The sequence below is a fragment of the Penicillium daleae genome (assembly GCF_028827525.1).
Source record: "Penicillium daleae strain IBT 16125 chromosome Unknown utg000006l_segment0_segment0, whole genome shotgun sequence".
NCBI classification, from domain to species: domain Eukaryota; kingdom Fungi; phylum Ascomycota; class Eurotiomycetes; order Eurotiales; family Aspergillaceae; genus Penicillium; species Penicillium daleae.
This window is the reverse complement of record NW_026623154.1, coordinates 4,153,671-4,180,108: the sequence shown is the minus strand read 5'-3', so window position 1 is coordinate 4,180,108 and position 26,438 is coordinate 4,153,671. Positions and strand designations below refer to the sequence as shown.

Below are 26,438 nucleotides of genomic sequence, written 5' to 3'. Positions count from 1 at the left end.
GTCAACCCACTTTGGGGGGCAGTCATCTCCTGCGACTCGGGCACATGTCGTTCATCAGCCAACACTTCGCTGATATCGCAGCAACCAGAAAGGCAAGATCCTATTGGTGGTTTCGTAACAGTGGTGCGACCTGGCCGGTAATGCCGGGGTTTTTCACTAAGCCTGCCGAGATCCGCTGTCAATAACCGCCCATGAGGAGAAGAGCAAGTATATTACCTTTGATAGAGAGAGTTTACCGACTCGCCCGCCCATTTGCCACGAACGCTAACTCCTTTCGTGAAACGATACCGCAGGTCAAGGCCGCTACATTGTAGCCCCCTCGAGACGCATTTCGTGCATTCGGGCGTTGTTCGATCACAGGATATGCGCCGCTGGGAGCATTCGTAGCAGCCTATTTATGAATTTCAATTTTAGATGCGCAAGAACTGAGGGCATAGATGCAAACCTTTGATCTTCGGACGATAGGGACGGTGGCGTGGGCTCATGTTGGCGGCGCGGAGTGACGGTAACTACGATGCGCTTCAGAGACCTGTGATAAGACTGCATAGATCATCCAAGTATCCCACTCGTAGAAACTATGGTCAGTAGCTTCAGGAGTGAAACAGAAGATTAGATCAGTCGTGATTCAAATGATCGTTGATTCGCAATCGGGGATCCCACGTTGGGCTTTGAGGAGTGCTAGTTGGAGATATCGGATGACTCCAGGAATGGATCCTAGGGTAAGTGGAGGTTGGGTTGGGTCTCATTTGACATTCCCCATCGAGCCAAGCGTACCGAACGAACTCCACAACTTCGAGCGGCCAGACTAGGTACCGTGGTACTGTACTCTCCGAGTCTAAGAGAGGTAACTACTCAACCAATTTACAAGTAGCTGATAGCGTTGGAAAGTGGAGAGTGCGAAATCTTGCGGAGCCCCGCGTTCCTTATCGAGTGGTCTCATACAGCTTCCAAACTCGGCCCACTCATGCGAGCACGAAAAAGACCGCCTTGAATCAATGCCGGGCATGGATCTATTGGAAATCTCATGTCTGAGGTGGATTGCCTCTCCCCGCATCAACAAAACCCGACTTCCCCGAATCCCAAATAATGACATTTGCAAAGAGGCTGAGGCGCATTGCCCCGAGAAAGTCGTCCTGTTCTCCAAACAATACCAGACAGATAGGACCACGGCAAACTTTAAGCCTTGTGAAGCCCCGACGGCCTTTATAAGTCGATGAACTGCTTCCAAACTACGCCTGCCGTTCCTCCTCAGTCTAACTACATCCCCTCCGCGTCTGCCACGACGGTACTCCTATCTACCCACAATGGAAGTGAAAACAGGTAATTTTTGCCCATTGCAGTGAGAAATCATCATTTCCGCTAACTCCTACGGGAAATTAGACAGGGCGAGATCGATTGAAGACGATTCCGGTCAGCTTGAGGGTACGGCCGCTTAGCATACCTCTATGAAATGGTATCACCAATCTAACATGTTTCCCCATAGGCCATAAGGGTGAGTATTCTAACGGATTCACACTTCCGATCGGAGTGTTGACCTGCTGGTAGTTGAGCAGGGCCATGTTGGCAACGTGCTGGTTCTCGAAACTCTCGGCCTTGAGGCGCAGATGAAGAAGAATCTGGGTCCCTTTGCAATTCTCTGTGTGGGATTCAACATCTGCAACAGTTGGGTGGGCTTGGCGGCCACCATGGTCATTGGTATGGAGCAAGGAGGTAGCGTTACGGTTGTACACGGGATGCTCGTCGTTCTCTTCTTCATGTGCTGCTCGGCTCTCACCATGGCCGAATTGGCCAGTGTATATCCCACAGCCGGAGGCCCTTATCATTGGACTTCGATCCTGGCTCCCAATTATTCGAACCGAGTTATGGTCAGTTGTTTGGATCGTCCAACGTGATCACCGCATATCCCGATTACTGACCCTTTTCTCCAAGAGCTACATCGCTGCCTGTTTCAACATTTTCGGGTGGTTATCGATTACTTCCGGTGTGGTCGTTCAGCCTGGCCAGTTCATTCAGGCCGTACGAATATTCTTCAATCCAGAGGTTAACGTACCCGCTTGGCAATATTTCCTCTTCTTTCAAGCTGCTAATATTCTCGTGCTACTACATAATGCAATACTCCAGCACCGTACCCCATGGGTTCATGATATTGGATGTAGGTATAGTGGTAACGGTCATGCTTGATTCAGGACGTCATGAGCTGATTAGAGTTTCAGTTATGCTCTCAATTACCTCGTTTGTCGTTATAATCGTAACCTGCCTCTCCCGGACAACGTCCTTTAACTCATCGGAGTTTGTCTGGACGACCTTCATCAACAACACTGGATGGAAGTCCAGCGCTGTGGTCTTCTTAACAGGAATGGCCAACCCAAATTTCATGTTCGCTGGAATCGATGGAGCAGTCCACCTCGCCGAGGAAGTTTCTGATGCTGCGAAATTTGTTCCACGCGCTTTAATGAGCACCATTGTGATCGGCTTCATCACAGCCTTTGGGTTTTCCCTTTCAATGCTTTACAGTCTGACCGACTTTGATAAAGTTCTGCAAGGTCTGACTGGGTGGGTTGCCAATCTTTATTTTTATTTCTTGAGTAACCATGCTGACACGAAGAAATTAGCGTGCCTATCTATGAAATTTGGTATCAAGCAACCCGATCCCAAGCAGCCGCCACCGTCTTTATCTTTGTCTTGCTTTCAATTGCTTTCTTCTCGTTGAACGCCGTCGTCGAATCTAGTTCTCGCCTCACATGGGCCTTTGCTCGTGATAACGCTCTCCTTGGCTCTAAACTCATTGGACAAGTCCATCCCCTCCTTCAGGTACCCATCTGGGCTCTATTAGCCAATGCCACCGTTATATTCATAATCGGTTGCATCTATCTGGGGTCATCAACGGCATTCAATGCGTTCATTAACTCGGGATTGTTACTCCAGCAGTGCAGTTTCGCCATTCCTGCTGCCTTGTTAATGTGGCATGGACGGTCTGACAGAGTGCTTCCCGAGTCTCGAGCTTTCAATCTTGGCCTCTTTGGATGGTTTGCCAACGCTGCTACTGTACTCTTTGCGCCACTCATTACGATCATGTACTGCTTTCCCGTGAGCATGCCAGTTACCCCCTCTGGAATGAGTGAGTTCATCCTGTGAGATTATCAGTGGAGTCGGTACGTAAGCTGATATTTCATCAGACTATACAGCTGCTGTGGTAGGAGTGATGGGGCTTTTCTCTATGGCGAACTGGTTTCTATATGCGAGAGAGCATTACAGAGGGCCACGTCTTCCGTCTATGTAGAGTGAAGCTATGCTAAGTGTGTTTTATTAGTGTTGAGCACTAGCAGACCTGGTCCTATGATCTAGGGATGAAAGGTGTTGGTGGTTGGTGGTCGTCTGCCATATATGAAGAACGTTTTAGGGGAGCGTTCAGGCTTGCGAGAGCCTCAGTGAAGACACTCAGTGACGACACTCAGTAATTACAGTTATATAACTTTAGTATATTGTGAAGTAGTTTCTTCCCTACTCAAGGCCTAGCTGCAGCAAACTTATAGGCAGACTGTCGCGCACACAACTACCATACGCTCCAGCCATTTTCCCCTTCTGATAGAATATTATTGGTTGCAGAATCAATGATAGAGCGGACAGCTCTCCATTCAGGCATAAGAAAATACAAAATTTCAGAGGCGTGCTCGCGTGATTCGAATCAAGCATACTGAGTATCCATTTAAAGTGCTGTACGTTTGTTGTCTTCCCAATCTGGCACTTAGGGCTAACCCCGAGCCCGCCTTATCGCGCTAGTCCCAATGCGTTATCAAAAGTTCCTGCTCCGCTGAGGTTCAGACTGAGATTCAGACTGAGATTCAACTTGATTCTCCAATCAAGCCTTCTCACAATGGAACGACCAGAGCTTGTGGAGTCTCCGCGGAAGCGGCAAAAGACTGAGGATGCTCCTGCAGCTGATGTCACGGTCGATGTGCTTTCAGGAAGTGACAGCGCCGCGACACCAAATGCGCAGACCACCAAGGAACATGATGTTGGCATTACGGAGCTCGTGACCGCCGATAGCGAGGGATTCTCGGGAATTTTGAAGAAGAGGTATTGTTGGGAGCTCCACAGGATCTCATAATCATTGTACTAAACGTTCTACTACAGATATACCGATTTCTTGGTCAATGAGATCACACCCTCCGGCGAAGTTGTTCACCTCCAAAACACCCGTGCACCCTTCTCTTCGAGCAATGAGGAAGCCCCTGCGAATGATACGCAGCAGCCTGCGCCTCAGACAACGGAGACACCAGCTCAAAAGGAGGAAGTTTCGGAGACCTCAGAAGCTGCGACACCCGCGGAGTTCAAGGTGTCGGAAGAGGACAATGCTCTGCTTGCAGAGTACTTTGGCGTTGAAAAGGCGGCCGCAATTGTCAATCTACACCAGACAGCGATGGACTCACCACGGGCTCGTCCTAGTGAACTGGGCAAGGTCATCGTTGCGGTCGCCGACCGGGATCTCCGCACCAAGATCCACCAAGCCATTCGCCGCATTTTTAACTCGCAGTTAGAGTCGAGCACCGATAGTGAGGGAAACCTCGCTATCACGGCAGCCGGCAACCGCTTCAAGCGCAAAGCTCAAGGTCACCGTGGTGGCGGTGGTCGTGGCGGTGGCCGCATGAACTGGGACGAGCTGGGTGGCCCGTATCTCCATTTCACCATCTACAAGGAGAACAAGGACACGATGGAGGTCATCTCATACCTGGCACGCACCCTGAAGATGAATCCGAAGACGTTCCAGTTCGCCGGTACCAAGGACAGGCGCGGTGTGACCGCGCAGCGCGCCTGTGTCCTTCGTGTTCAAGCAGAGCGACTTGCAAACATGAACAAGACTCTGCGAAATGCTTGCCTGGGCGACTTTGAGTACCGTAAGCATGGGCTTGAGCTTGGCGACCTCGGCGGTAACGAGTTTGTGATCACGCTCCGCGACTGTGAATTCCCCGGTGTGGACATGAAAGATGCTCAAGCTGCTGTGAGCAAGGCTTCCGAGATTGTTGGCACCTCTTTGAAGAATCTTCACGATCGTGGTTACTTCAACTATTACGGTCTTCAGCGATTCGGTACCTTCTTGACCCGGACTGATACCATCGGCGTCAAGATGCTGCAAGATGACTTCAAGGGAGCTGCCGAGGCCATCCTTCATTACAGTCCACATGTCCTCGCTGCCGCGCAGGAGGGCGAGTCATCAACAGCCCTAATTAGCACTGACGACAAGGCTCGTGCCGAAGCAATCTATATCTTCCAGAGCACCAACAACGTCAACGACGCTCTCGCCAAACTTCCGCGGAAGTTCTCTGCCGAGGCCAACATCATCCGTCATCTGGGTCGGGTCAAGAACGACTACCTGGGTGCCATCATGTCCATTCCCCGCAATTTGCGATTGATCTACGTGCACGCTTACCAGTCCCTTGTATGGAACTTTGCCGCTAGCGAGCGCTGGCGACTCTACGGCGACAAGGTTGCCGAGGGTGATCTGGTCATTGTTAGCGAGCATCGGGATAAGGAAGCGACCGATGATACCGCAGCTAATAGCGGCGTCGATGCAGACGGCGAGGTTGTCGTTCTGCCCGAGGGTGAGAACAGCTCATACGCCGCGGAAGACGCATTCACTCGGGCTCGGGCTTTGACCGCCGAGGAGGCCGCTAGTGGCAAGTACTCCATCTTTGACGTGGTTCTACCCCAACCTGGCTTCGATGTCCTGTACCCAGCCAATCAGATGACCGAGTTCTATAAAAAGTTCATGGGCAGCGAGCAAGGTGGTGGCCTTGATCCTTTCAACATGCGCCGCAAGAACAAGGATACCAGTCTGAGCGGTGGTTACCGTAAAGTCTTTAGCCGGATGGGGCTTCACTTCTCGCATGAAGTCAAGCTGTACTCCGAGGACAATGAGCAGTTTGTTCAAACGGACATGGAGAAGCTCAAGGGCAGTACCGAGGGTGGCAGTGCAGTGACGACCCAAACTGGCGACAAGTTGGCTGTTGTGTTGAAGTTCCAATTGGGCTCTAGCCAGTACGCGACCATGGCTCTTCGCGAGCTGACCAAGGGCTTGGTCCGTGAATACAAGCCTGATCTTGGTGGTGGTCGATAAGCGAATGATTGTATGATACGACGGAATCACTGGCCCTCCACTTTCGTTGTACATAGTCTGTTATTCAAAAGTGGAACAGATTCACCATGAAACACATGGCAATGAAGAGTCATCGCGTGTATGCCCCGTTTATTACAGAGACCCTTTCTACGTCCTCTGGCTAAGTCGATTATCTGACGCTATTTAACGCTCCAATAATGTTGGAAACCTTCAATGATGAAGAAAGATCATATTTGTAACCTTTCAAGTTGGATATAAACAAGCCCACATATTAAAGAAACACGTTTCCACCACAACGCCAGTGCTCCAGTGCTTGAAACTCGTAAAACGAACGACTGGTATATAAAATCCTAAAACTTGGACACACCCAAGTACCATCACCCTGTCGCCGGAACGACGGCCCATGGCCCTCATGAGATCCGCGGATGCTCATCATCAAAAGACGAAACAGAAGACATGTCATCAAAATCACGTTCATGATCCGTCCGCCCATGCTCCCCGGAAACAATCGACACCGCATCAGTCTCATCACTACTCTGATTCTCAAATGGCATCCGCACACTCGCCAGCCCACCACTAGGCGGTCCAGCACTGACACGGTGACTGGCCGATGATACCGGGCGACTAAACTCACGTAGATCATGCTCCGTCGCGCTGAGTCGTTGGTCCATCGGGACGGCCACGGCGACTCCCAGTTCCGTGCGTGGATCGTCATCTGAGCGTGCAGATGCGGAACCGGGCCTGGGGGCGTGTTCGTGGTCTTGACTTCTCATCACATCGATTACTGGTAGTCGGGACAGATTTACTGTCGCTGGTTGGGGAGAAGTGATGGCGATCTTGGGCGTAGTAGTCATGAGAGCGGCGGTTGAGACGCCTGGTGTTTTGGTATCTGACATTTCATATGGAGGACGGGCTTTGCGATGCTTCCGACGACGAACAAAGAAGAATATCAGAGCTAGAATGACGAGGAGACCGACTATAGCGATGGGCAGAGCGATGGCGAGTTTGTTTTTGACCGAGTCGCCTCCACCGGAGTAGGCGCCGGGGGCTGCTGTCCCGGTCTCGAGGGCACTAGAACTAGTAGTGGTAGTACTGACCACTGTGCCGGAGAGAGTCATGGCTGTCTCTGAGGATGCAGTTGGGAATGTCAACGTTATAGTCATTGGTATACTGGTTTCAGACACCACGGATAGACTGCTGATTGAGGAGGGCATGGCTGATGTCGTGTCGCTTGTAGTCGCCGACGATGCAGGTGTTATCGACGCACTCCCAGCCAAACTTTCCAACAACCCTTCAGGCAATGAAGCAGCTTCCGCAGCCAGATTGTGGCTTGCTGCCATCTGCGAAGTCTCTGCTGTGACTGGCGTCGCAATTCCATCAGTTCCCCAAGTCGTTCCCAAGATCGCGCTGGTTTCCGAATTAACGATCGATGCCTGTTCGTCCCATGATGACTCTCTTGGCTGTCGCTTGAAATAATCCACATCCATGGAATCGTCCATGGTGACTCCCACAAGTGTGTACTATATCCCAGATCACTTTCACTGGAGAGTTGTGTATTTCGTAGTCCAGGAGCAGTTGAAAATCGAGGTCTTGCAAATTCTCAAGACACACCCTTGTAGCGGACGCAAACAAAGGAACCAGGATCACGCAGACACAAAGGACGCACTGGGGGCCGGAATTGGGAAATGTGCGCTTTTCAATGGGGCGTTGACGAGTACGAGTGGCTTTTTCACGACCCCGTATTCCTTTTAGACTATGTCGGTGATTCTTGCTTTCTTGGGGTTTCTCGGGTTGTGATAGAAGGTCGACTAGAAGAAAGTTGTAGAAGCAATGTATACATCTTGGTAGAAGACATGAAATTGGCAAAGCGCACACCAGAAGACGTCGCGGGCCACAGCCTCCCTTGTCTTCTGGTCTTCCTTATTTTTTTCCATTCCTTGATCACCACCACCATTTACCAACACTACAAAGCCGCTCGTCTACGGCCGTGGTTCGCGCACAGGGTGGGGAAGGGCTTCAGCTTGGGGGCGGCACAGCCATCGGGCTCGGAGAGCGGTTCGTACAAAGAATTCCATCCATCCAATCAATTACAATCCAACTGAGATACATGAACGTTTGATTATAGGTGTATGGACATCATTCGGATACAACGGATGATCTTTCAAACAAAGAATGCCCATTCTTTTCCTGTGTGTTTTCCCCAGTCTTCTCGGACCTTGTTCGTGGTCTTGTTCTATATTTACTCATCTGCCACGCATTCCTTGGGGGCGAACACGATGGATCGGCGCCCTAATCCCTTTTGCGTATGGCGCGTTGTTCGTGAGACTCCCCACTCCCCATCTTGACAACGACGATCATCCTGACTGTGTATGATAATGTCCAAGTGTTCGTATTAATCAAAGTTCCTATGTTCCTGATCGTATTCACGATTTCTTTGGAAGTTGGGGCTTGATAGTGAGCCCAAGGCTACAATAACCATATGTACACAGTTCGTATACCCATAATTCCAGGAACTAAGGGCTCGGGATCATGTTTGTCTCCTAAGCTGTACCAAAGGTGTTGGCAATTGCATGGACGAATAGTCCGATCCCATATTCCGCCTAAAATACAAAGCAGACGTATGACTCTCAAAGCATTCATTGGTCCTGGCCTGCTCGAAAAATTGACATGGTTCGTCATCTGCAAGCTCCGTGTGACTTGCATGACTGACTGCAACCTTCAACGATCAACACTGATATATAGAAGGAATTCCTATTACAGTACGTATCATGGAAATACGTAGGGGATAATTCTAATAGAAAGATACAGTCCAACTTCGATACGTAAACGCTAGACAAGTCAACCAAGCAACCATGGTAGGACACTTGCCCAATCAATGTTGTGTTCAACCAAGCATGGCAAGGTTACTGATAATCTTGAGCTATTCGCTTTGCATTCCAATCTTTTAAAAAAAGAATAACTACTTAGATGCTCTTTACTTGATCAAATCTTCTTCGAGGATCTTGAGGACCTAACTTAGGGCATCTGTTTACACTTGTTGCCTTTTCCATTATGCAACGAGTTTACTTTGACCAAGGCTGGGTATGCCATGCTTTTTATGGAACGATATTTTGTTGTGCTATCATAAACATGATTAGAAACTCTTGTAAAACAAGCCATTATCCGTTTTGCTTGTTTTGATTCCCGTAGCCCATGGGAGCCATGGTTCATTAAGCATAACTCTGGAGCCACATCGCCTGATCGGGGACCGCTTCCACGTGACTGCGGAGTAAGCGGGGTCACGTAGTTATCCGTTCGACACTGAGTCTCCTTGACAGCTCATCCGCTTCACTGACCATCATGAGTGGTTTCAAAAATGTGATGAAGGATGGCTGGCATCCCAAGAGCAAGGATGGAAAGAAAGAAAGCTGGCGTGGTGACTTCAAGGGGATCAACCAAGTGGTGAGCACCCAATCTGTTCGACTACTGGCCAGATGCATGCCTCGGCCGCTAACCGACTTGACAGGCAGGATGGATGGGCAAGGGCAAAGACTCGAGCTCCGAGGCCTCCGATCATGTATCTCAACCACTCTCATCGCTGAAGGACCCTGCCTCTTTTGGCCCACCACCTAAACACATCCATTACCATGGCGCCGCAGCTCTACCGAACGAGACTACCCCCGATCGTCGAGGGCTTGGGGTTCCGTTGTCCCAGAATCAGATCGCCGAGCAGAATGCATACCACCAGCAAGCGATACAAGCAGAAGAGGAAGCTGCTCAGAAGCCTCAAGGTCCGCCAGTTCCATATCGAGTCAACACGACCGGGCTCTCTACGAACAATCTTCCGCCGCCCCCTGTACGGCGCCTCGATTCACCGAGTTCGGGTTCCCCGGCTTCGGCTTCGGCGAGTGCACCGGTGAGTGCAAAGCCCAAACCACCAATTCCGCCTCGAGTCCCTCCACGAAATGCTACACCAGTCTCACACTCCCCTTCCCCGCCGCCGGCATACAACGCTACGCCACCCCCTGCGTCGCAGGGATACGTCAATCAAGAAGCGACATCACGCCTTGCCAACGCTGGCGTTTCGGTCCCTGCACTCGGGATCGGCGAGGCCAATGCTTCTTCACCGGCATCATCGGGTGCTCAAGGGGCGAATATCAACGAACTGCAATCCCGATTCTCGACGATGCGAACCAACTCTGGCTCGCCGTCTGCAGCGCCTCAATCCCCTTCGCGGACGCCCATTCCCAGCGCTAATCGGGAAGACGCTCTTCCTCCCCCTCTTACGTTCCGCGAGCGCCATGCAGATAAGATCGATATGGGCAAACAGAAATGGGGTGGAGTGACGTCGCGGTTCAATACATTTGTGGAAGACCGCAAGTTTTCGGCCAACGCAAACAAGAGAATTCCTCGTCCTCCCGGTCCCAATTCCCCCAGCACCAGCAGTTCCACGACCAATATGCGCACTCCTACGGTGGGCGATAGCCCAACTCGATCAACTGTGGACAGCCCGGAAGCCCAAGCCCAACGCAAGAAAGCACCCCCTCCTCCACCTCCCAAGAAACCAGAGATGCGCGCTGCTCCTGCTCCTGCCTCACCGACGTCATCAGCCTCACATACACCGCCTCCCGTGCCACTCAACACCAGACCCCGCTGAGCGGGGTGTCGTTCCTCTCGTTCTAAGTACCACAATAGTTCCACTTTATCTTCAACGACTGGCGCGAATTTGAAAATTTTAGGAGAATGCGAACCGTGCGTGCATTTTTCCCTTTGTACTCCATAGCTTGATCGAGATCGATCTCAATTGCATGAAACTTCTTGATGGTTCCCTGCACCCTTTTGCTGCGTCACGGCCTCGGCCGCATGTGAAGACTCCGGTTGGCCGATATCGTTTGACGTGATTCCCCGAGATGTTGGGAACTTGGGCAAACGTGTCTGCAGTGTACAGTCAGTGATTGGTCCCAACAATATATGATTACCGTACCAGCATTGATGGTTTGCGCATGCACGCTGTTCTGATACTGATCTCGGTTGTCCAGCACACATGTGGATGTTGCTGCCTGAAATTTGTGGAATGCGTGCCTGAATTTGGCCCGAGTCAGATATGGCTGAGTCAGCGGAGGCAGTTCCTCCCCCCTGGCAGGTAAGGTTCTTCTGGAAATTCCGCCAAGAACCACCACACCGTCGGGTTTGCAGATGTTTGTCCAGTTTGCAGCATTTGCACTTTCAACGAGTCGCGTGTGGTGGTCGTGGGGTTGTCGTGTGCCTCCTTTCTTCCCACGATTCGAACTGAATATTTCTCCCGCTCTCGAGAACAGAATGATCGAGCATGCATTTTGATCCTCGTCCGTCATACAGCTCACTTGCCGTGGATCAATTGGATGAGTGGAAAAGATATGCACCGAATTGCCACTGCGCATCATCGTGACCGCACCGGTTGGCCCCAATCGATGGGGTACATCAACCTCGGCACTGTGTTCCCCCAATTCCCAACAAACGCGGGCTCCACCACGGCCAGTTGAGCGCCTCACGCCTGCTGATAAGTCCATTTACACTTGAGTCTGCTTTTTTATCAGCCCGGTGGAGCCCCCTCTGCTCCTTCCGTGTCGAGACTGCCAAAAAAAAAGAATCTGGTCTTCCTGGTCTTTTTTTTCTCCGTTTCCTTTTTTTTCTCTCTTGCTCGTCAGCAGCTCTCTCCGCATTTCGACTCTTTCGCCTTCACCCCCAAAGAAAGCCGGTTGATCCTCCCTTGCGATCTTCTCTGGTTGTGGGCTTCACCATGTTCGATATCAACGTGCCCACCCAGTTTGGCCGGGCCGCTGTTCGCATTGCGCTGCCGCCCGCCTCCCTCCTCAGCTTCCCGCCCGCGGAGCTCCCCGCGACAGTCCCCGCGCCACACGTTGCAGAACCGTCATGGAAGCAGCCCTTCAACATTCCTGATGACCTCTATACCCAGCTGTTGGATGTGCGCGTTCCGATCACTATTGCCAGCGTCTATGCCGTCACGGTCGTCCTGATCAACCGCATCAACAAGAGTCGCGGCTACAAGCCCTACGGCTTCAGCCATACCCCACTCTTCAAGCTGTTTGTCGTGCTGCACAACGTCTTCCTGGCTGTATACTCTGCATGGACCTTCCTTGGTATGTTCCAGGCCTTTGGCACTGCCTGGGCAGACCGTGACCAGCCCAACGGCCTTGTCGGAGTGGTCGATTCCCTCTGCAAGATCAATGGACCCCGCGGCTATGGCAATGCAGCTACCTACAGCCCCATCACCAACCAGTGGTCGATTCCCAACCCCGAGTTCAAGCTGACCGGTGGTCTGCCTGATTCGTCTGACGTTGGCCGTCTGTGGAATGGTGGCCTGGCCTACTTCGGCTGGATCTTCTACCTGTCCAAGTTCTACGAAGTCGTCGATACCGCGATCATTCTGGCAAAGGGCAAGAAGAGCTCAACCCTGCAGACCTATCACCACGCCGGTGCCATGATGTGCATGTGGGCCGGTATCCGTTATATGGCACCTCCCATTTGGATCTTTACCCTGGTCAACTCGGCCATTCACGCGATGATGGTATGGATTTTCTTTTTCCTTAACAAAGCGATATCTCGTGGAGCTCCTATAGCTGACTTGTTTACTTTCAGTACACTTATTACACCCTCACCGCTCTGCGAATCCGAGTCCCCAACGCGATCAAGCGTAGCTTGACCACCATGCAGATCACCCAGTTCGTCTTCGGTACCAACATGGCCGCTGCCTATCTCTTTGTTCACTACACCATCCCCTACCCCGTTGGAAGTGCCGCTCTGCAGCACCTGTCCAAGGCCGCCCCCGCCGTTGCGACTGCGGTTGCCGAGGCTGGTTCCATTCCCTGGCTGAAGAAGCTTGCTCTGCGTGCTGCCGGTGCTGAGGGAATTGCGGAAAACGTTGGTGGAGTCGTTGCTGCCCCTGCTACCGGCTACACTCAGGAGATGATGACCTGCATGGACACCTCTGGTCAGGCCTTTGCCATCTTGCTCAACGTCTCCTACCTGCTGCCTCTGACCTGGTTGTTCGCGCGCTTCTTCGTGCGATCCTACTTGAGCCGCAAGGATCCCAAGCAGCCTACCCACATGGAGGCCGCGGAGAAGGCTGGCATGGATGCCCTCAAGGGCCTTAGCCGCGAGATTCGGAGGGCCGCCATCGAGGGCGAGAACAGTGAGAACACTGACGAGGAGGTTGCCAAGGCTCAAGTGCAGAAGGTCTCTGGCCAGACCGTGGACTCCCCCGTCCGTACTCGCGCATCTGCAGCCAACAAGGCCAAGGCCAAGGCTGCCGCTGCCGCTGCCGCTGCCGCTGCCAACGAGTCAGCCTCGGACGAGGGTTTCTCAACTGTCCCTGCGAAGAAGGGAGCTAAGAAGCAGACCAAGAACGAGCGCGAGTCTGCCTCGAACGTTTCAGAAACCAAGGGTCAGAACCCCTTCGGTGTTCTTGAGAACAATGCTTGAGTTTGATTAAGTGGGATGTTTGTGACATCGATTTGCGGCATAAAAAAATTGGAGTCTTGGAGTTCAGCGCAATATCCACTTCCTTTATTTGAGGCGGACGGGGCATGATGTGCGCTGCCCTGATTCGCTCTCTCTTCTTACCCGATATATGTACCTATATACACATGATTTCGTCCGCCGGGTAGGGCTTTCCGGTCTGGCTGCCGCCACTTTAATGCGGGCGATCAGGCTTATGCTCAGCGGTCCGGAAGGCACAGTCATAGGATCGGTCAGTGACCAATCCTGGATGCTTAGTGATTGCTCAATGATCAGTTAGCTACTGCTAGCTCACTAGTACTCTCTATCTAGTTAGCAAACCGTATATACTTATTTTGCTTCTAGCCAATATCAGACTATACCCAAAAAAGATATAACCTATAGGGTCATCTATTATTATTCTGCAAAAAGCTGGTGCGTAATAGTGTTACGAACCTCGAGGCACGGGGGCCGTACTACTCGAGTAGTATGGCAGTATAACCGACATTGCCTCGGGTGTGGAAATTGCCTGCATCGACAGCCCTCGTGAAACAGTATACTCTGGTGAAACGACTACTAAATTGGTTCAGGGCTCTACTGTCTTCATTAAGATCGGTCCTCGCCCAATTTGCTCGGGTATGATATGGTCGATTCTTGGTGAAGATATCCAGACTCTGCCTACTTTTGAGGAAAAATCAACACCCATGGGAGGTTATTGTGACGAGCCTTGCTTCGCTTCAAGACATGCGTCAGAATATTATCGGGACTGCGAACAGGTTTGTCGTCTTTTGACTCTCCCTGCCTATGCATTCGACAATAAAGCCTATGGATTGACTACAGGAATGACTGGACCTTGCGGAAAGGTGACCTTTTTGCCTATTCCCAGTGGGAACGCTAAGGCTAAACCGAAGTCAAAGAAGCTGTCCGGCTCTATATATCGGACTGTGAAGAAGAATTATAACCGATTCAAAGGGCTCGTTATCTTTAAAACGGCCCTCGCAAGTCCAGGGAACTATACCGCCATCAACGGACATCGTGTGAACGGATCTGCTCTGTGCCCTTCTGTGCGATATCCTTCCGAGTGTTTAATTCCTGGTGGTTGTCCGTTTTGGAACGAGCCTAGGAAGCAACTCGGGAAACACTCAACCCGGGCAACTTAGGGTCAGTGAGCACCTCAGGTTGATCAGAGGCGTGCGTAATTCTGTGCTAGTTAAGGGGTGAGCGCTAGAACGGAAGGGGAGGGCCGGGAATTGCCAGATATTATCCGGGATATCGGCAGGCCTTCGGGTTAACTGGTACTGTACTTTTGACGTTGATTGTTAAGGACCTCGCGCCGCGTCATCAGCTGAACAGACGAGTCCGGGGGATAAAGAGGTCTACGTGCTCTGTGATTAAATTGCTATTCGCTTCCAAAGGACCTGGCCGGTCTCCCTTCTTGGAATGGCGGGGGTTTTGCGGAGATGTACTCTACAAACACCACACCGTTGGCTAGTTCCTGATGGCTCGGCTTGTTCTAGATTCAAGTCAAGACACAACCGGGAGGTACATTACAATTGGAAATCCAAAAGTGCAGATTTTCACTTGAGATGCCTCTTTTCGCCATGTAGAATTACTGTAATTTCCATCATCTCCACACCTTCAAGCAAGCTGAATGGAGGAAAAAAGACATCCCGCGATAGTTCGCGCGGGGAAGAGTGGAACTCCACCGAACGTCCCTGTTAAATATCAATGGGCTTTGACGCAGACTACGGGTGATTAGCGATATTAACTGATTTCCTTCACCCCGCATTTTTCTCCGAGAAGCAAGTTCTTCAAACGCACATCATGGATCCAACGCGACATAAATTGGGGCTCCCCGGTCCGAATTGGCCCGTCGCGAGCTCGAATCAACCGATCGGCAGCTTGAGAATTCTCGGCCGAAGACCGAGTTGAATTCAAGATGACGCGAGCAACTCGTCTCTTTTATGGACTAGGAACGATCTTCTCTCTGCTAGGCGCTACGATCGCCACTGAGAATCAACCCACCACGGAATGGCCTCTGCACGATGATGGTCTGAACGAAGTGGTCCAATGGGATCACTACAGTTTCCAAATCAACAGCCAGCGTATCTTTGTCTTCTCCGGTGAATTTCACTACTGGCGTATCCCTGTCCCCGGTCTGTGGCGGGATATCCTCGAGAAGATCAAAGCAGCCGGTTTCACGGCGTTTGCCTTTTACGCCAACTGGGCGTACCATGCACCCAATAACCAGACGCTCGACTTTACCACCGGCGCACATGATTTTACTCCACTATTCGAATTGGCAAAAGAGCTTGGGTTGTACATTATCGTTCGCCCCGGACCATATGTCAATGCCGAAGCCAGCGCTGGCGGATTCCCGCTGTGGCTGACTACTGGTGAATACGGCTCCCTTCGCAACAATGATACTCGCTATACCAAAGCCTGGACGCCGTATTTCACCAAGATGTCCCAGATCACCAGCAAGTACCAGGTGACTAACGGAGAGAATGCGATGGTCTATCAAATCGAGAACGAGTATGGAGACCAGTGGGTCGGTTCTGCGTCGAAACGTGTGCCGAATGAAGACGCCATCTCTTATATGGAGCTTCTTGAGGCAAATGCCCGTGCCAATGGGATTACCGTGCCGTTGACTGCGAACGACCCGAACATGAACTCGCATTCGTGGGGAAGCGATTGGTCTAATGAGGGTGGTAATGTGGACGTTGCTGGTGTAGACTCGTACCCTTCGGTAAGTTCGGTCATAGTTTTAGAGCCCCAACCCTTGAGGCTAAGACAATGTTGACATGGAACAGTGTTGGACCTGCGATCTCAGCCAATGCACCTCAACGAATGGCGAATACATCGCGTTCTCAGTCATGGACTACTACGATTACTTCCAAGAATCCCAGCCCACCATGCCCGAATTCATGCCCGAGTTCCAAGGTGGTTCGTACAACCCCTGGGGAGGTCCTGAGGGTGGCTGCGCGGAGAATTCGAACCAGGACTTTGCGAATCTGTTCTACCGATGGAACATCGGTCAGCGAGTCACCGCGATGAGTCTGTACATGCTCTTCGGTGGAACGAACTGGGGTGCCATTGCTGCGCCGGTCACTGCCAGCAGCTACGATTACTCGGCACCCATCTCGGAAGATCGATCTATTGGGGACAAGTACTACGAAACCAAGCTGCTAGCTTTGTTTACTCGCTGCGCGAAGGATTTGACGATGACAAACTTGATTGGGAACGGCACTCAATATACTGATAATGCACTTGTCCGAGCCTATGAGCTACGCAACCCCGACACGAATGCTGGCTTCTATGCGACTTTCCACACCAACACGTCTGTCTCGACTAACGATGCTTTCCATGTCAAGGTGAACACCTCTGCTGGTGTTTTCACTGTTCCCAAGCATGGCGGGGTGGTCCGTCTGAACGGACATCAATCCAAGATCCTGGTTACCGACTTCACCTTTGGCTCGAAGACATTGCTGTATTCCACCGCTGAGGTTCTAACATACGCCGTGTTCGACAAGACTCCTACGCTGGTCCTCTGGGTGCCGACGGGTGAATCAGGCGAATTTAATGTCAAGGGCGCGAAGAAGGGATCCGTCAAGGAGTGCCAGGGCTGTTCTGGTGTGAAATTCTTCAAGGAGAATGGCGGTCTGACGGCCACCTTCACCCAGTCGTCCGGCATGAGTGTGTTGGAGATTGATGATTTCCAGGTCATTCTACTCGACAGGACAGCGGCGTATAAATTCTGGGCTCCTGCGCTTACAAATGACCCCCTTGTGCCTGAGACAGAGAGTGGTAAGTCTCAAGCGCCTAAGCTGTTTTTTCAGACTAAATCTAACAATTTTGGCAGTGCTCGTTCAGGGACCCTACCTCGTTCGCGGCGCTTCTCTTTCGGGCTCGAAGCTTGCTGTGACAGGTGATATTATCAACGCCACGACTTTGGAGGTCTTTGCTCCCAACGCAGTCAAGTCTATTACTTGGAATGGAAAGGCCCTGCACACTCAACGTACCGACTATGGCAGTCTGAAGGGGTCCATTGCAGCACCCAAGGCCGTTACCCTTCCTTCCTTTAAATCATGGAAGTCAGAGGACAGTCTTCCCGAGCGATTGACTACTTATGATGACTCGGGAGCTGCATGGGTTGGTAGGTGCCCCCACTTCTGCGCCATTCTATAAGATTGCCTCTAACCATCACTACAGATGCCAACCACCAGTCCACGCTGAACCCACGCACCCCTACAACCCTGCCAGTCATGTATGCAGATGAATACGGTAAGTCGCCTCATATAAACATCATTCAAAACACTCAATCTAACCCACCCATTCAGGCTTCCACAACGGTGTCCGCCTTTGGCGTGGGTACTTCAACGGCTCCGCAACAGGTGCCTACATCAACGTCCAGGGTGGCTACGCCTTGTAAGTACCCCTCCAACAGCTCTATTCAGCCCCAACCACCGAACTCCCAACACTAATATGATTTAACAGCGGCTGGTCCGCCTGGCTGAACGGCCAATTCATCGGCTCCTTCCTCGGCTCTGCCTCCGTAGAAGCAGGCAACCTAAACCTCTCCTTCTCCAACGCAACTCTCAACACCCACAAGCCCAACGTCCTCCTAGTCCTCCACGACGACACAGGCCACGATGAAACAAGCGGTGCCCTAAACCCCCGCGGTATCCTCGACGCCAGCCTAATCGGTTCTTCATCCGGTTTCTCCCACTGGCGTCTGGCCGGTACCGCCGGCGGCGAGTCTAACCTCGACCCTGTTCGTGGCGTATTCAACGAAGACGGTCTGTACGGTGAGCGTGTTGGCTGGCATCTCCCCGGCTTCGACGACTCGGCCTGGTCCAGCGCCTCATCTCTAAGTTTCACCGGCGCAACTGTCAAGTTTTTCCGTACCACTATCCCGCTCAATCTCCCGTCTGACACGGACGTATCGATTTCTTTCGTCCTGTCTACGCCGTCTGGTAAAACGACCGCGTATCGCGCGCAGATCTTCGTGAACGGGTACCAGTATGGTCGGTATAACCCGTATATCGGCAACCAGGTGGTTTATCCTGTTCCGGCGGGTATTTTGGACTACACCGGCGAGAATACGGTGGCTGTTGCTGTGTGGGCGCAGACGGAGGCGGGGGCTAGTATTGAGGTGGATTGGCGGGTTAACTATGTGGCTGATAGTTCGCTGGATGTTATTAGTGTTAGTGATAAGGCGGAGGGACTGAGGACTAAGTGGACTGAGGTGCGGAAGAAGTATGCCTGATGTGGAGGGATGGATAGATGTGATAAAGTTTAGTCGAACTGGCGGTATTTTGAATGGAGCGTAGCCGAGAATTAAGATGATGTTCAAAAGTGATAATTATCTCTTGATATTTATGGTGTCCAGAATTCGAGTAAGAATCATAGTTATTGGTTCATTGCTCGATTCATCCCGTGGGCTTCCGGTTCCCATGTCTAGTCTAAACGGTCTATTTAAGCCCGCGAATATCTCCGTAGGGCTATTGGACATCATCAGAAAAGCAATCATGATCATTATCCAAGCATAAAGGGCATTCCACTCCAAGCGATGTAAAGAACCAGACATTGTAGAGACCAAATTGACCCTTTCTTTCTCATCCCTAAACCAGGAAGCGGAACCCACGGCTACTGGCTTGGCCAGGAACAGATCCCTCAACGTGCTCACCACGGTCAAGTTTCTTGTTCAGGCGGACCAGGATGAACCGCAGGGCAGTAGCAGCCAGGATGGCGATGAAAGCGGTAGCGCAGTTCACAGACATGGCGGGAACTAAAAGATTATTAGCCATGCTCAACAGATCACTCAGATTCTCCCAGAAGGAACTTACCGAACCGCGGTCCATCACTGGTGGGATACATATAACTCGCGTAGATACTGCTAGCATTGCTAACACAGTTGATAGCAGCGAGGGCGGCAGCACGCTTCGACGCCGGACGAGGCAGAGTGTTGGAGATCCATCCCAAAGCGACAACGTAACCGGAGTAGAAGGACGGGACCATGAGCATCATGGAGAGATATCGAGGGGCGGTACTGGTGGTAGCAGCAGCGATGATGAAAGCCGCAACGGAGACATACAAGGGCAGGGTGACGTGGAAATAGCGCTCGCCAGTGCGATCGGCATGCCAGGCATTGGCAAACGCACAGATGACGGCGAGGCAGTATGGAGGGGCGGTAAGGAGCAGGGTCTCGATGTTGCCGTAGTTCAGGGTTTTGACAACCGTAGGGAAGAAATTGGTGACTGAGGCGGAGGAGACAATGCACAGGATCATGAGCATCTACAAAGGAAGGCAGGTGTCAGCTGATGAAGTATGTGGAGATGGTACGGACGGCCTACCAGAATGTATGTCTTCATATCAGTAAAGGCAAGCTTTGCTCCATGCAGGAAGGATTGCTGTTCGCTGTCGACCCAGTCGTCCTCGCCAATATCTTCCTCCAGACGCCAGGCAGCGAGTGCCTTTTCCTCTTCCGTGAGCCAGCTTGTGGTACGGGGGAAGTTGGGAAGAATGAAGATGGCGATCACAGCGACGGCGATGGTGACTGCGCCTTCGATGATGAACAGCCAGCGCCTATGGAAAGTTAGAAGAAGCGCCTACGGAGATATTGGTAAATCAAGCTTACCAGGCACGAAGACCCATCTTGTGGTCCATACCGCTAGTGATACCGGCAGCAATGAGACCGGAGAAGGCACCCGAGAGAAGGGAACCAGAGTACAGGGCTGCAGTGCGGAAACCCAGTTCCTTGCGGGTATACCATGCACTCAAGAAGTACAGGCAGCCGGGCTACACAGGGGTCAGCCATGGAACATCTGTGTAAAAATACAGAGAAACATACGAAGTAGGCAGCCTCGACGAAACCAAGGAAGAATCGAATCACAACAAGACCGGCAAAGTTGTGAGCAGCCGCAGTAGCAGTCGAGATGATTCCCCAGATGATCATAGCAGTGGGAAGGTAGATAGCCGGCTTTCCGAACTTGTTGAGGAGCAAATTGGAGGGAACTAGTCATTGTGAGGGGAGGTACGGAATGCAATTTCATGGATGAATACGCACTTTGCATCAAGAGATAACCCACGAACAAGATACTAACACAGGTCTGCCCCTATCTCAGTATGTGGTTCACATTTGCGATATTTTGAAATGAACATACCAAGTACTGGTTACCAACGAGGCCCAGATCCTCCTCCAAACCAGCCAGACGGGCAGCAGCCTGGAAAGAAAACTGTTAGTCATGTCATTTTCAAGAACGATAGCCAAAGAGGACTGACAATATTGTTTCTGTCCAGGTAATTGAGAATGTACATGATAATGATCATAGGTAACAGGCGGATGTCGATCTTGCGAACGAGGGCCTTCTCGGCCGCCTCGCGCTCCTCGGGCGACAGGCCAGCAACATATGCCGGTGCCTCTTTGCTCGGATTGGGCTTGTTGGCATTAGCAACGACCTCGACATTGTCCACGTAGGACTTGTCGATATCTGCCTCCTCAATGTCTTGCGATTGACGGGACATCTTGAAGCTTGTTCAAATCTAGCGTGGGGGACAAATCAAGTAGTATAAATAAATAAACAAGACGAGCCACTACCGCGCCAAAAGACAGCAAATAAACCGGTCACGCAAAGATAAGAAAATGCCACAGCACGCAAGGGGGAAAAGAAAGAAAAATGAAATCTCGGGGAAAGGGCAGGACGGGCGACAAGTAAATAAGAATCACGGACCAAATCCGAAGAATCGGGCCAGCCGGTCTAAAGAAAATACCCTTTTTCAGGGTTCCGGATGGCCATAACTCTTTGTGGGAAGCCGGCGAGCTGTGGCGTATCAAACAAGTCCCGAGAAGAAACAATCCCGGTCTACAAGCCCATGCAGATAGGGGGCACAGACACGGAGAACATGGCTGTGTGGATTGGATGGGACGATAGGATGGGCCGAACCCCCAACCAGAGCCGGTCATGCAGTCATACGGCATGGTTCCCCACGGGGAGCGTGCCGAGAAGGTCAACTCCGTTGCTGCACGGCCAACTTGACAAGAGAGAGACGGGCATGTAGAGGCGATTGTAGCCAATGGCCAGTCTGGACGGGGCCCGCAGAGCGTGGGGGAAAGAGGGGTCCGGGGAAGGGATGGAGGAAAGCGAAACATGGGGGTTGCTGGTTTGCTCCAGACTTGCAATTGTGGGTCAATATAGTCCAGGGTTCTGGTGGTTCTTGTTGATTTCTGTTGAATAAGGGTCGCCAACCGGCCTTGCGCCTCGGTTGTCCAAATGGGAACGGGATACGCCTAGAGCGTGGGGGTTGCACACAACGGACCCTTGAGGTCTCTGGATGACCCCCCGTCCTTTCTTGAGAAGGTCTGGCCTGATTGGGCCCTTTTAAGTCATAGACTGTGCTTGCTGTCTTGCGCTAAACCTCGTGGAGGTTTCCATTAGGGCAGGTATTGTTGCATTGCATGGTAGCCAAGGAAGCCAACAGTGGCAATTAATCTGCCGATCAACATCATTCTCCACACCATTGAACGGCTTTTATAACAGGCTTGTGCGAATTTCAGCAGCCATGCCACAGTTGTTGACACAGGGAGGCGTAGACCCGGTGTGTGGATGAGGTAAAAGCAGATTGTGGGATAATAATAATCTCTGGGGTATCCCCTATTCGAAAACTGACCTGCCATGTCTTCTGCCATTGGCAAAGAGTTCTCTCGCTTAGCGAAGGGGGGAAATATAAATTCTGTATCTCTCGATACTGACACTCATCCCCACAAGTTTTCCAGTTCATAGAACCAAAACCTTGAGATTAATACATCGAAATAACCTATGTTGGTGGTGTGGAATATAAATCGAGCCACGTCTGTCCCTCAGTTCTAACCAATCAATACTAATTTAATGCCCCGAGGTACCCAACATTGGAATCAGGGGCTACTACCCATCTAGGACCAACAAGCTTCTTCCCTCGATATTCTTCACAAAGTTGACTGGGAGTCTAAAAATGCAATACCTAATGTACAGATAGCCATAACTCAGAACGCCCTGGGTTCTATCCCGAGCATTAAGGTCATATCTCGCCTTAACGCGACGAGACGACTACCGTACGTAGCAAGCAGACCTCTTCAATCAACATGAGAACACTTGTCTAGCATCAGCTATATGGCAATCATGGAACGCACCAGTCCGCAAAAGCACCAGCTCGACTCTCACGTACTAGAAGCACATCAAGATCTCTAAAATAGTAAAAGAAACATGGTTACGACATAAAAAAGACATCTAAGCGACAAAATAACCATTACTTCGCCAAGATGCTTTTCTTCAATCTTGAATAATAGACTCGGAAAAGCCCGAAGGCCCTGCAGCAGCCACACCACCACCTGCAGGCGTATACCGCAAAGTCAAGGAGTTTCTGGAATCCGAGCCAATACCCAGCGCTCTTTGCACGGTCCATCAGGAATTGACTTTTGCTATACTATCGAATCAAATCAGATGAGATGTAGGGACCTGAGAGGATTAGAGATTTATCTTTCGTGAAGAGATTAGTGTTGCTACTTTGGTCTAGGAAGGAATTGCATACTAAATGCCTGAACAGGATATGATGTTGCAGCATACTTTCCTCTAGGCATAACTACTTGATTTCTACGAGAAGCACAGCATATAGATTATTCACCAAAACAGACAGAATTGTAGACGAAGATGCAAAGGCTCGGATTGCATTCAGACGAGCTGATGAGATGATAATAGAAGAGTTAAGAGAAAAAAAAAAGAAGGGGTCCCGACATGACCATGGCAGAATGATGTGCTAGAAAACGAAAATGAAAGACATGGAAAGAGAACCATAGGTGATAAACAAAGAAAACAAGCCCAGTTTGCCGACGCTCCCAATACTCAATGACAATGACAATGTTTCGGTTCAAATGCATGCGGAAAAGACAGAGAATGGTAATGGTGAGAAGTGAGGTGCCGTGGAAAAAGGAACAAACAAAAAAGCTTGACGAGAGACTCGACCACCACGCCCCGATAAGTAGTAGGTGGCATGGGAGGCAAGGTTCATTAGATTGACGGATCAACGTCCAAGGCAGAGAAAAAAAATGCCCAAGCAGCATCGGCAGCGAGACCAAGAGGAAGTTTTGAGACAAGCCACACCATTTTTGTTCCGACATACTGAACTCATCCAGTTGTGTGAAAAGCCACATCAAAGATTAACAACCGGACAGAGAGTTGGCACAGTGATTAGGCCGCCGAGACACGGGGAAAAACAATACTAGGGAAAACCAGATGCTCGAGTTTCCATAGTCGCACCCAGACAAGAGATAGAGAAGAGGAAAGGGGGAAACAAGGTCATCAAACACCCCCCGATCGCCGAAGTAAATGCAGATCTATGGACTTGGATGTAGGCTTGAGGTAAGAAACCGCGCAGAACAATCCTGACCAGTGAAATCAAATGAAGTGCGTGTAGATCTTGGAGTTCTCATGGACTTCCATCTCCTAGAGGCTGAGTTAGCATGCACAATTCAATGGAACAAAGGGGGCGCCTGTAGCTGTGGGATCATTCTTACCATCTTGAAGTTGTTGATCTCCTCTCGGATCTGCTGAGCGAGCAGAGGCGTCAAACGGTTGCAAGTCGCAATGTCTCCACGACGGTCATACTCGCCACTAGGCCAGGTGTCGTGGAATTGAATGCGAGGGCTGAACATGATGTTTCGTGAGCTCGGCTGCGGGGTGATGGGAGCGCTCTTAGTGTCACCCCCGGTGAACCGTCCACCCTCCGACATGAAGTAGTCTTCGCCGGCGATCTTGACGTGGTCGGCTGGGCGAGCAGCCCGTGACCCTTCATCGGGGGTCGTTGGTGCACTGGAATGTGGCGATTCACTGCCATTCTGTGCACGAGCCTGGGATGACACACCGAGATCCGAGTTTGTCTTCTTCAGGATACCCCGAGTCTGGCGAATATTCGCCAATACCTCCGCTCGTTCACGCTCACCGCCGAGAATGCTCTTACGTGTGTCACCTGTGTTATCCGAGACACTGCGTTGCTGCGGTCGCTCGCGGATAGAAGCCGAGCGGCGAGGCTCCGAGCCCCCTTCGGCCTTGGGGAACACTGTGCCGCCACGGGGCATGTCTTGCGGATCCAGGTTCACCGTTACGCTCTCCAGGTCCGCTCGCTCTCCTTCAACGTTGACCACCGAGATCTTGGGAGCAGCCATGGGCTGCTCTGGTGCTCCGACTCCACCTTCGATTGAGTTGACGCTGGCAATCGACTTTGGACGAAACAGGCCGACGAGGGACCGACCGCCGCGCTTCATACCCTTGCCCATCTTTCGGAGCATCATCGATGCCGAGGAAGCGGTCGACGAGACGGACAGAGCATCGGTGGAGCCACGGAAGAGATTGCCTTGATGGGAGTAGATACTCTCGCCCAGACCACTGGCTTCTTGTTGTTCAGCGATGGCGGCTTGTTCATCTCCCAGCTCCTCCCGAAGGGCCTCTCGGCGAGCCAGCTCGGCAGCCGCAGCCTCTCGCTTGCTAGCGGCGTTCTGTGCAGAGGATGCCTTCAACAGCTCCGAGGCACTACCGAAAGAGAAGGCGCGTCGCAGGCGTGATTTTCCGGGGCGCTTGTGCTCATTCTTCAACTCAGCCAGGCGTTTGGCGGCCGGTGAGTCAGTCGGTGGTGACGAGGCTGTGGTAGCCTGGGCGTTGGTGGATCTGGTCATTGGAGACTCGGGTGAAGTCGATGGCTGTGAGAGAGGCGAGGGTTTGCTCGTTCGCTTCTCCTCCGGCCTGCCGGTCTTACTGGTGATGGAACTTGCATCGGGAGACTGCCCTTCGCGGACCTATCAAGATATCACATGTCAGTTGAATCCCTTCAAGAAAATGGCACCAAATCCAGAGGCAGCCGTACCGAAGAGGTTGAGGAGTGTGCTGAGTGGACGCTCACGGAGCTATCATGGTGTGAGTGAGCCGAGCGAGGCCGTTGATTGGTGTCAAACGCAATGAAGTCGTATGGGCCTGACTGAGTGGATGAGGCAACGGGCATTTGAAGCTCCAGGTTAGGGTACGCAGATGGATCCATGTTCCCCAGACTCCGGCGCCGGTACCGCTTGGCGAGCTCTGGCTGCGGCCTTTCCACATGAGACGAGTCGTCCACGCTGGAAACACGATTGTGGCCATTTGACCGGAGAATTGGGCGAGGGCCGACAGTCGTCTTGTCATCAATCGCAGGAGGAGTGGATGCAGGGACTGGTGATTGAGACCGAGCACTCTCTGATCGTTGTTGATTCGCACGACGGTAACGATTGGGAGATGGCTTTGCGGAGCCAACGGGAGAGGATATGTTCATGACGTTGGGAGGAGGGAGGTTGGCAGTGGACAGGGGCCGGAGTGGTTGCTCAGTTCTCAACTGCCGGGAGGGGGAGGGCGCTGTCGTCCTTGGAAATATGGGAACGAAAAGAAGAGTTGGACGAAGAGGAAGTCGATACAGAACCAGCTGCAGGATTGTTGACGCGCGAGTTGCCAGTGTAGGATGGATTTAAGGAACCCTGATGGGTCGCAGGAGCAGAAAAGGTGCGATGCTCCGGTCGAAGATGGGGCGACCACGACTGGCGATGCTGGGCTGTGGGAGAAGAGGCCGCGGGAACCAGATTGGGAGCGTAGGCATAGGGAGCCACAACCTGGTGGCCTGCGCGATAGCTCCCGGAATTGCCGGTATTGAAGGAGCTCCAAGACATATTCTGGTAATGAGAGCCTGTATTTTGAGCGGATGGAGAGATGAAGGTGCCCGAGGAGGAGGAAGGACGCGTCTGGAGCACCGGTACCGTGCTACTGTGTTGGGGGATCGTTTGAACCAGCGCAGCCAT

The 26,438-nt window shown here is 51.7% G+C and overlaps 8 protein-coding genes across 8 annotated transcripts; 5 read left to right on the top strand and 3 right to left on the bottom strand.

Annotated features, from left to right (window-relative positions):
* Positions 1–1,304: 1,304 nt before the first annotated feature.
* On the top strand, positions 1,305–3,280 carry N7458_007214 (uncharacterized protein; the record flags this gene model as incomplete). The annotated part of the gene is given in 7 exon segments (XM_056910596.1): positions 1,305–1,320; positions 1,484–1,492; positions 1,546–1,865; positions 1,930–2,152; positions 2,163–2,553; positions 2,613–3,118; positions 3,177–3,280. 7 exon segments carry the CDS (start codon positions 1,305–1,307, stop codon positions 3,278–3,280), a joined length of 1,569 nt encoding a protein of 522 aa, XP_056766300.1.
* Positions 3,281–3,874: 594 nt separating this feature from the next.
* On the top strand, positions 3,875–6,115 carry N7458_007213 (pseudouridine synthase PUS7; the record flags this gene model as incomplete). Its single annotated transcript, XM_056910595.1, has 2 exons — positions 3,875–4,077; positions 4,135–6,115. 2 exons carry the CDS (start codon positions 3,875–3,877, stop codon positions 6,113–6,115), a joined length of 2,184 nt encoding a protein of 727 aa, XP_056766299.1.
* A 410-nt stretch (positions 6,116–6,525) lies between these two features.
* Positions 6,526–7,614, bottom strand: N7458_007212 (uncharacterized protein; the record flags this gene model as incomplete). The annotated part of the gene is made up of 1 exon (XM_056910594.1): positions 6,526–7,614. One exon carries the CDS (start codon positions 7,612–7,614, stop codon positions 6,526–6,528), a length of 1,089 nt encoding a protein of 362 aa, XP_056766298.1.
* Positions 7,615–9,454: 1,840 nt separating this feature from the next.
* On the top strand, positions 9,455–10,751 carry N7458_007211 (uncharacterized protein; the record flags this gene model as incomplete). Its single annotated transcript, XM_056910593.1, has 2 exons — positions 9,455–9,556; positions 9,621–10,751. 2 exons carry the CDS (start codon positions 9,455–9,457, stop codon positions 10,749–10,751), a joined length of 1,233 nt encoding a protein of 410 aa, XP_056766297.1.
* Positions 10,752–11,873: 1,122 nt separating this feature from the next.
* On the top strand, positions 11,874–13,576 carry N7458_007210 (elongation of very long chain fatty acids protein; the record flags this gene model as incomplete). The annotated part of the gene is made up of 2 exons (XM_056910592.1): positions 11,874–12,662; positions 12,734–13,576. The coding sequence occupies 2 exons, from the start codon at positions 11,874–11,876 to the stop codon at positions 13,574–13,576; spliced, it is 1,632 nt and encodes a 543-aa protein (XP_056766296.1).
* A 1,954-nt stretch (positions 13,577–15,530) lies between these two features.
* Positions 15,531–18,860, top strand: N7458_007209 (glycoside hydrolase family 35 protein; the record flags this gene model as incomplete). Its single annotated transcript, XM_056910591.1, has 6 exons — positions 15,531–16,340; positions 16,405–17,398; positions 17,454–17,747; positions 17,804–17,875; positions 17,932–18,019; positions 18,089–18,860. The coding sequence occupies 6 exons, from the start codon at positions 15,531–15,533 to the stop codon at positions 18,858–18,860; spliced, it is 3,030 nt and encodes a 1,009-aa protein (XP_056766295.1).
* A 355-nt stretch (positions 18,861–19,215) lies between these two features.
* Positions 19,216–21,118, bottom strand: N7458_007208 (putative MFS transporter; the record flags this gene model as incomplete). The annotated part of the gene is made up of 8 exons (XM_056910590.1): positions 19,216–19,382; positions 19,441–19,888; positions 19,948–20,179; positions 20,232–20,392; positions 20,445–20,608; positions 20,661–20,703; positions 20,758–20,817; positions 20,876–21,118. 8 exons carry the CDS (start codon positions 21,116–21,118, stop codon positions 19,216–19,218), a joined length of 1,518 nt encoding a protein of 505 aa, XP_056766294.1.
* Positions 21,119–24,021: 2,903 nt separating this feature from the next.
* On the bottom strand, positions 24,022–26,438 carry N7458_007207 (uncharacterized protein; the record flags this gene model as incomplete). The annotated part of the gene is made up of 4 exons (XM_056910589.1): positions 24,022–24,069; positions 24,141–25,415; positions 25,484–26,001; positions 26,066–26,438. The coding sequence occupies 4 exons, from the start codon at positions 26,436–26,438 to the stop codon at positions 24,022–24,024; spliced, it is 2,214 nt and encodes a 737-aa protein (XP_056766293.1).